At 53.4% G+C, this 9267-nt stretch overlaps 1 protein-coding gene across 1 annotated transcript; it reads right to left on the bottom strand.

The window, feature by feature from the left end:
- Nucleotides 1-1594: 1594 nt before the first annotated feature.
- On the bottom strand, nucleotides 1595-8689 carry ZFAND2A (zinc finger AN1-type containing 2A). Its single transcript, XM_033192631.1, has 5 exons — nucleotides 7873-8689; nucleotides 6366-6465; nucleotides 5863-5957; nucleotides 4106-4237; nucleotides 1595-1912 (listed from the first exon to the last, which is right to left on the bottom strand). Exons 2-5 carry the CDS (start codon nucleotides 6418-6420, stop codon nucleotides 1757-1759), a joined length of 438 nt encoding a protein of 145 aa, XP_033048522.1. The 5' UTR covers nucleotides 6421-6465; nucleotides 7873-8689; the 3' UTR covers nucleotides 1595-1756.
- Between the last annotated feature and the right edge of the window lie 578 nt (nucleotides 8690-9267).

The raw sequence follows: 9267 nt of genomic DNA, 5'->3' as shown, positions 1-9267 counted from the left end.
GGCTAATTTTTGTTTTAGTAGAGATGGGGTTTCACCATGTTGACCAGGCTGGTCTCCAACTCCTGACCTCAGGTGATCCGCCTGCCTCTACCTCCCGAAGTGCTGGGATTACAGGCGTGAGCCACTGTGCCTGTTTTAAGTTGGCTGTGGCAGGGACAATTGGTCCAGGAAGACACACCTTCTCTCACACAGCGAGTACCAGCCCCTTGGAGGTCAGGAACAGGCACAGCCATGCCTCAGGGAATGTGAGTAGTGCCTATGGCCACCGCTGGACAAGAACTCTCAGCCAGGTAGGTGGATGTCCGTCCCCGCCTTCTCGGCCAGAGAGCCACATCGTTACAGAGGCAACATGGTGAAGAGCGCACAAGTGAGCCGTCTGGCGTTTGCTGGTTTTGAACTCCTGACCTTAGGTGATCCATCCACCTTGCCCTCCCAAAGTGCTGGGATTACAGGTGTGAGGCACCATGCCCAGCCTAATGTATGTGTTTCAATGGGAAAGTTTCAAGGTTTCAGGCTGCCATTAGAAGTACGGGGGTACCCGAGTGCGGAAGTTACCTAGAGTAGAAACAACCCACACAGCAGCGCGGATGGGAAGGATCTAATCACTCTACTTCCCACCACAGAGAACGAAGAACAGCTCTCTTCAGGTTTGTCTTGGATGACGCAGCAGTGTTGGTCTGAAGATCTTGGAGGGCAGAAAGGTGTTTCAGAAACCAGCTCTACGATGCTGCTGCTGCTGCTGAGAGCTTGTGGAGTGAGCTGCTTTTGTAACTTGGGGCCCCAGTCCTGTGTCCTTCATCCACCCTGACGAAGTCACACCACTGGAGCATCGCGTCACACTGTAGTTAGACGCAGCCTTTCCATGGTCACCACGGAAGAGCTGCAGCACCCCACGCAGACCTAACTGCGTTCACATGAGCCGGGTGAACCAGTACCTGAGTCGTTGGGCCAGCCCTCCAGGAGCCAGGGCAAGGAAATCTCCCGGCGGCTTACATTCAGAGGCTGTCATGGGTGAACACCTAGATATGGTGGGTCAGCTCAGCCTCCACGTGCTGACCCCAAGAACCCACACACCTTCCTGCAGGTAAGCGACCACCACCGACCCGGCCCAGGGATAGATACGGGACACCACCAGGTGCAACAGTTTAGCAGATGCAGATGCCTCCCGATTTGACAAATTATTAGCATTACGAGTTGAATCATGTCCCCACAAGACACGCTGGAGCCCTAGACTTGGTACCTCAGAGTGTGACCTTCTGTGGAGACAGGGTCTTTCCAGAGGTCACGAGTCTTTAAGGGATCGCGAGTGTGGGATCACATGACCAGCATCCTTACAAAAAGTGTAAGTCAGGACACACACAGAATGGCGTGTGAAGATGAAGGTGGAGATGGGGGTCGTGCATCAGTGAGCCCTGAGATGCCGGGGAGATGCAGCCGATGCTCCCCCACAGGCCTCAGAAGGGGCCAGCGCTGCCGACACCCTGCGCCTGGATTTCCAGCCCCCAGAACTGTGAAAGAACCGATTTCTGTGGTTTGAGCCACCCAGTTTGTAGTACTTGGTGACGGCAGTAGTGGGAAATCAGAACCACCAGAATCAACTTCAGCATTCACCTTTATTATAGTCCCATCTCCCTCAACAAACAAGGTCAGCAGTCAGTGTGGGACGGTGCTCGATGGGGCTCCACCTCCCACTCGAGTGCAAGCTGCTTCCACACATGCTACTGCGTGTTCCAAGCCATAGCAGCTGAGTCTCTTCTCACCCGGCTTTGACGGTAGGGCGACTCCCGTGTCTGCAGCTGTGGTCCAAAGGGTGTCTGTGCTGGATACAGAAGTTGCTGTGACACTGGGCACATGCCATCTGCAGCATCTCTTTCTTCTTGCAGCCCTCTTTTGAGCAACGGTACGTAAAGATCTGAGAGAGCAAAGTCACTTCAACAAGTCGTTCTTTTTTTGGAGACAGGGTCTTGCTCTGTTGCCCAGGCTGGAGTGCAGTGGCTCGATCTCGGCTCACTGCAACCTCTGCCTCCTGGGCTCAAGTGATTCTCCTATTTCAGCTTCCCTAGTACGTGGTACTGCAGGTGCGCACTGCCACATACAGCTAATTTTGTCTATTTTAGTAGACATGGGGTCTTCCCATGTTGCCCAGGCTGGTCTCAAACTCAGCCTCAAGTAATCCTCCCACCATGGCCTCCCAAAGTGCTAAGAATACATGTGTGAGCCACTGTACCGGCCTTAATAAGAAATTTTTTTAACAGTCCCCAGTAAGAACATTCACATTTAAACTAGACATGGCTCCTGTCTGCACAGAACACAGATGCAAAATTTCATTTGACCGTCTCAGTGCAGGTAAGAAGAACATGGGGCCGGGCGCGGTGGCTCATGCCTGTCATCCCAGCACTTTGGGAAGCCAAGACGGGCTGAATTGCCTGAGCTCAGGAGTTCTAGACCAGCTTGGGCAACATGGTGAAACCCCATCTCTACTAAAATATAAAAAATTAGCCAGGCATAGCAGCGAGTGCCCCAATTCCAACTACTCGGGAGGCTGAGGCAGGAGAATTGCTAGAATCCGGGACGCAGAGGTTGCAATGAGCAACCTCAGGCCACTGCACTCCAGCCTGGGAAACAGAGCAAGACTTTGTCCCTTTAAAAAAAAAAAAAAAAGCCAGCATTGAAGCTGGGATTCCCGTGAAGATGGCCCGGAGGTGCTGCTGGGAGGACAACATAGAGCAGCAGCCAGGAAGCAGGGAGCGGGAGGGAAGGAGGCCAAGCACGGGTGACAGGCAAGCCCCACAGAGGCACTGGCTCCAGGAGCTCTGGGACAGGGGAGGTTGTCCCCATCAAGGAAAATATCTATCATATCCCTGTACCCAGTGGTTTTTTTTTTTTTTTTGGTGCCAGGGTGTAGGCAGCCATGTAAATTCCTAGGAGACAGAACTCCAAAAGGGGAAGGCGGCAAGCAGAGTGGGGAGGGTTCTAGCAGCCGGGGGTGGCCCTCCTGTCAAGGCAGGCAGGCATGGCCATGCTGAGCGACCATGCAGGAGGGACCCATGCAGGGATGCAGGCAGAACAGACCATGCCCGCCACAAGGGCGGGAGCAGAGTCGGCCAGCAGCAGCCTGGAGGGCACACCTGTGTGGGGGCCTTGGGGCAGTGCTAGGTGAGCCCCCAGCAAGGGAAACTGCCGTGTGGGAGAAGTAGGTACAACAGACAGAGCTGTGGTGTCTCAGAGGCTTAAGAGACCTCCAAAGGCTGAGGGTCCCAGGGCACAGCCACAGCAGGGGGGGCCAGAAAGGGGGGGACCAGACCAAGCTTCCGTACCGAGGATTTTGTGTGGCAGATTAAGGAACACTGATTTTATTTTCTATGTTTGAGACTAAGAGTTATTGGTTTATGGTAATATAATTGTAAAGTACTGAACATCATATACTAAGATAGTTTGTAACCACCAACCAGGACCGGTGACTAGGAACGGATTAAGCCTGACAGCAGCCAGCTCCCTAGAGAAGCTCCCTGAGCTGGGTGTGGTGGCTCACGCCTATAATCTCAGCACTTTGGGAGGCTGAGGCAGGCAGATCATGAGGTCAGGAGTTCCAAGACCAGCCTGGCCAACAGTGAAACCCTGTCTCTACTAAAAAAACAAAAGTCAGCTGGATGTGGTGGCAGACACCTGTAGTCCCAGCTACTCGGGAGGCTGAGGCATGAGAATCACTTGAACCCAGGAGGCGGAGGTTGCGGTGAGCCAAGACAGCACCTCTGCACTTCAGCCTGGGTGACAGAGCAAGACTCTGTCTCAAAAAAAGACAAAAAAAAAAAAAACCGAAACGCACATGAACAGAATGGATCTAGAAAGCCATGTGAATTCTCCATCTCAGGAGGAAAACTAGTAAATTCCAGTCAAGAACAAGGAACCTGATCTGGGATCCCTCACATTACAACTCAAAACTCAGGCCACTCGCAGTTTAGCACAGGGACAATGCAGCCTTAGGTCTCAACTTTTCTACTTTGTATATAAACTATTGAGACCAATTTTCAGGTAGAAAACTGACTCTTCCCAAGGAAAAACCAGGCTTCTTGGATGAAGGAATTGAAGTGGGCTCCGTCCTTACCTTCTCTTTCTTCTTCCCAGGGTGAGAGTCACAGTCTCTGTCAATGTGATCGCTAACCACCACGTCTGGTATCTGGCCCTTTTTTACTGGGATGGGGATATTACAGAGTGGGCATACTGGGACCTGAACATCCTAAAAATAACAAAGGTAAGATGGCACTGAGACTCATACAATCTAAACTCACAGAAGTTTTAAACGGGTACTCCTGCGCGGCACACACTGAAACACAGAGTACAAAAACCGGTCTCCCGAGCCCTCTGACAACAAAGCATCGTTGGGTCGTCACGGATTAGCGGCAGCCATCTCTAGAACGTGGGCATCAGCTGCCCTGAGGAGTCTAGTGAAATTTCAAAGAATGGACTTCAGCCAACTGCAGAAACCAACTGGGGCCATCTCAGGCTGGCACCGCCCAGGTGAGATCAGAGACTGCCCAGACACCTCCACAGGGAGGAGATGGAGGGAAACACGGACCACAAAGACCCTCCAGCTCCCCTCAATCCCCTGATCCCCTCTGCAGTTTCTCAGCGGCTTCTATGTACATGGAGAGTTCTTCGTGCCCAGATGAGGCCACGTGTACCCAGGGCGAGCTCCCAGGCACTAACAACCATCACTGGCTGCAGGCCAAAGGTTGCAGGGGCTCTGAGGGGTGGACCGCCCAGCAGCTGAAAGCCCAGCAAGGCTAAAAACCTGAGCTGGGGGCTCTGGAGGGGAGGACCGCCCAGCAGCTAAGGCCCAGCATAGCTAAAAACCTGAGCCAGGAGAGGAGTTGATGGAAAGGCCAATGAGAAAACTGAGGTGGCAACCGACATCAAACGGGTGACAGGTGATCACGGAATTATGGGCACACCATCTGCAGCCCGAGCTGGGGGAGTCACAGGTGGTGGTGCTCCCTCATTTGGTCAAATGAAGAAATAAAGTATTAGTAAACGGTCTCCAGCCAGACCCCGCCCCATGCCGGGGCAGGAAGGGGCAGTGGGAAGACATGCTGGGCAGCCTGGCTTAGTCATCTGTGCCTAGTAAACGCAGGGAATGTGAGTCACTCTCCCCACCCACCATGATGACCTAAAAATAGCTGAAGGGTCAGACCCTGGCCAACACTGGTCAAAGCACAGAATGCTGAGCCACCCACATTACCACCGCCACCAGGGTCAAGCGGCAGAGTTCCCCAAAATGACCTGTGACCTAACCAGAGACAAAGCGAACATGGGCTGGGAACCATCTGAAAAGTCAACAACAGAAGTCTCAAACCTCTGGACTCGGGGCAAGCTCATGTCCTTAGAGTCCTCTTTCAGTTTCCACTGTGTACTCTGGCAGTCACCAAAATACAATGTCAAGGCTGCAGTTATTCAAAGAAATAAGCATATTTACTGCCTTCCTGATTGGCTTCCGAGTCAAATATTAAAACCTCTCTTGCATCCCGTGAAGACACAGCTATAGTGTAACGGATCAAAGGAACCAAGTATTTGCAAATCTTAAGCTTGGAACACAAGGTTACAACTAAGTGACTCCATGAGTCCCTGAAAATAAGATCTCAGTTGCCTGAGAGTCATCCAACAGAAAGTCCTGTGAAGGCAGAAACGTTCATCTGTACTGCCTAACAGCAGGCACTTGAAACAAGGCTAGTGGGATTGAGAAACCAGATTTTAAAATTTAATTTTCACTGAGTTAGCCACGCGTGGCTAGTCCCTACCATACCAGCAAGACAGTGCAGCTTCAGACAGTGAAGATGAGAATCTTTTGAACAAAGAATGAATTACCTTCTGGAATGCAAACGGACACTTATGTGCAGCGTATGTAAAATGATCTTTACAGAAATCTTGTTTACACGCATCACATTTTACTGGAAGAAAATCTAAAACACAAAAAACAGAGAAGTGTTTTAAAGACTGGAACAAAATAATTCTAGATGGTGCTATCAAAGTGTTCACCTACACTGAGTGCTTCAGGCTTGCAAGATGGATAGGGCCTCAAGGCCCACACATGTGAAAACAATCCCAGGGTCAGGCTGTCTTCCAGAGAGAGACCCCATGGCATGAGGCATTGCAAGGACTCAAGCAGCACATTGGATCCACTGAGCCCTGCCAGCCTGCACCCCTGCACCCCGCCTGTGGTGGATGCTAAGTGTCCAACAGAACCTGCACCAGCGCAGTTCCCAATACTGAAAAGCCAGGAGGGCCAAGACACAATTATCAGCTCATTAACAAAACAGCTTCCCCCCAACAAAATACCATTTTCCATTCAGTCTCTTAAAAGTACTTACCTAGCTGCTTGCAAGTTTTTTCTGAACAATGCTTCCCCAAATCAGGAAACTCCATTACCAGAACAGTGCTCAAAACGCAGAGGGCAGAGGTAAGTATCACCTACGAGAATCAGAACAGTTAGAAGGAAAGCTGGACTGCCCTTCAGTCACCAGGATTTACAATTTATAGCTAATGAAAGTCAACAAACACGCTGTGTGGGGCGCGTTCAATGGCGTTTTAGTACAAATACCAGGTGTCAGCCATTCGTAATCAACCCCATTAAGAGACACGGACTCCTTTCTAGCCCTTTTAATTCCTAGTCTATGAAGCACTCCTTGAACTCGGGTTTCTATTTCAACTCGCACTGAGGGGGCGAGAGCCAATTCACACAGCTGCCAGGGATGATTACGATTCTGGTGAATTTTAAGTCACAATTTTATCCATGGAATACACTTGTTGACATAAACAAAACTCTGTTGCTAGGTGCTAAATCATGTTAGCTGACTCCATTATCCAGAGGAGATTTAACTCTGTCCCTCGCCTCTCTCTTCAACTCCCTTAAGCACTGAGTCTGTGAACTTATTCCTCGATGACATCAACCTGGAGTTGATCAGGGAGAAGCGCAAGCTGTTAAGCCACCATGGAAAACAGGCAGACAGCTGGTGAAACTGCTGCACTCGACAGAGAATCCAGGGGTTCACGAGGTCCCCTCCATGATCTAGTACCCACTAGCCCTCCCGGGGCCTTTTGCTGTCCTTCCCATCAGCTCTCTCCACCCTCCTGGAGGCCTCCTAGGCTGTCCCCTGTGACTGGAACACTCTCCCCCACGGCAAACATCTACTCATCCCCTCCCCGCCTCGGTTTAAAGCCACTCCAAGCCTCCCCAGTTCCCTCTAAGTTACACACCCGCTACTCAAGGTGCGCATTAGTTCTTTCCTTGCCCATATTCGCCCACAGTTTCCAACTACGGATCAGCTGCTTTACTATTAGCTCCCCGTGCCCGACACACAGCAAGCGTTCCGAAATTGTTTCGTTCAAGGAATTCACAAGTTTGACGTGAATCCCCAAATGATTTTGTTCTGGACGCACAAGAGCCGTCCGAAGAAGCCAAAACCCTACCCTGGCGGGCGGGGCATGTAGCAAGAAAACAGACACATCTACGTGGCTGTCGCTCGGCTGGCGACTTAACGACCCCGTCCAACTCGGTACTACGGCCCCAATGGCAGGTCCGGCCCCCAGCAGACAGGTCGGACCCCCAACCGCCAGACTCCCGGCAGGCCCGGCCCCCAGCAGACAGCCAGACCCCCCAGCAGACAGGCTGGACCCCCAACCGCCAGACCCTCAGCAGGCCCGGCCCCCAGCAGACAGGCCTGACCCCCAACCGCCAGACCCCCAGTAAGCCCGGGCCCCAGCTAACAGCCGGACTCTCAGCAGACAGGCCGAACCCCCGGGCAGCCTGACCTCCCTGGCAGGCCCGACCCCCGGCAGACCCTGGCCCCATGGGACAGCGTAATCCCGGCCCCGTACCTGGCTCTCGTGCGGGACCCAGGCAGCTGCGGTGAGAAACAGATGGAGGAGACACAAACGCAGGTGTCCTCTTTCGTAGTCGGCTCCGGGTAGCGAGGCAAAAAGAACCTCGACACTGGGACCGAGACGCTGTCGGACGCACACCTACGCCCACAGCTAAACGCGACATCGCGCCGCCAGCGGCCTACGGCCATTTATCTGCAGGCGCCGGATCTGAGAGCCGTCTCGGCCTTCGGGTTTCCGGGCGCGCCCCAACGACGTCACCCGGAGACCGGCCAATCCCGCCAGGCCGCGGCCCAGTGGCGTCGGCGCGCGTCGAAGACGTCACCAGCCATCCGGCCAATCCCACCCCGCCGCGCCGCGCAGGCCCGCCAACTCCTCGCCCTTCCGCTTCCCTTCTCGAAGCGTCTGGTGGCTTCTCGCAGGCGGCGCGCTGGCTGAGTCACAGTGAGGCGGCTCCGCGCAGGCGCACTCGGGCGGGCGAGGCGCGGGGAAGCTGTCAGGGCTGCGGCCGGGGTCCTGTGGGGCAGGAGCGCTAGGCCGGCCTGAGGGAGGAGGCGTAGCGACCCATCCGGGGCCTCCCGCCCGGCGCACCCACCCACTGGGCGCGCATCCTGCGGGTCCCAGGAGGCCTCCATCTCAAAACAACGTGTTTTTAGGTCATTTCAAAGTTAAGGAAAAGCTTCAAGAATAATACCAAAAATGTCAGTGTCCCCAGCACCTAGATCCCCGAGTGTAACCCTTTCCCATTTCACCGCGCTGCCCCCAGCCTCCTGGACGGTTATCTGGCCGTGTGGGGTTGACTCTGCCCAGGGTTGCGGTCTCTGCACAGAACGCCCTGCCCGTAAGGGGCTCCGTCGGGGGAAGACCCCCTCCCGGCTGGGCAGGAGGAGGGCGTGGGCCCAGGACGTGGAGAACAGCCTGGGCAAGATAGCGAGATCCCATCTCTGCAGAAATAAAAAATTAGCGGACCGAGCAGGGTGGCTCACGCCTGTAATACGGGCACTTTGGGAGGCCGAGGTGGGAGGATGGCCTGAGGTCAATGTCTCACATGTCCGTGTGAAGATAACACCAAACAGGCTTTGTGTGAGCAATAAGACTGTTTATTGCACCTGGGGGCAGGTGGGCGGGGTCCTAAAGGAGAGTCAGCAAAGGGTGATGGGATTATCATTAGTTCTTTGGGATAGGCGGTGGAGTTAGGAGCAATGTTTTGTGGGCAGTGGGTGGGTCTCACAAAGTATATTCTCAAGGGTGGGGAGAATTACAAAGAACCTTAAGGGTGGGGGAGATTACAAAGTGCATTGATCAGTTAGGGTGGGGCAGAAACAAATCACAGTGGTGGAATGTCATCAGTTAAACCTATTTTCACTTCTTTTGTGGATCTTCAGTTGCTTC

The sequence above is a fragment of the Trachypithecus francoisi genome, unplaced genomic scaffold (genome assembly GCF_009764315.1).
Source record: "Trachypithecus francoisi isolate TF-2019V2 unplaced genomic scaffold, Tfra_2.0 Lachesis_group4, whole genome shotgun sequence".
Lineage (NCBI taxonomy): Eukaryota > Metazoa > Chordata > Mammalia > Primates > Cercopithecidae > Trachypithecus > Trachypithecus francoisi.
The sequence above is the reverse complement of the archived record's forward strand: the minus strand, read 5'-3'. Positions and strand labels throughout refer to the sequence as shown.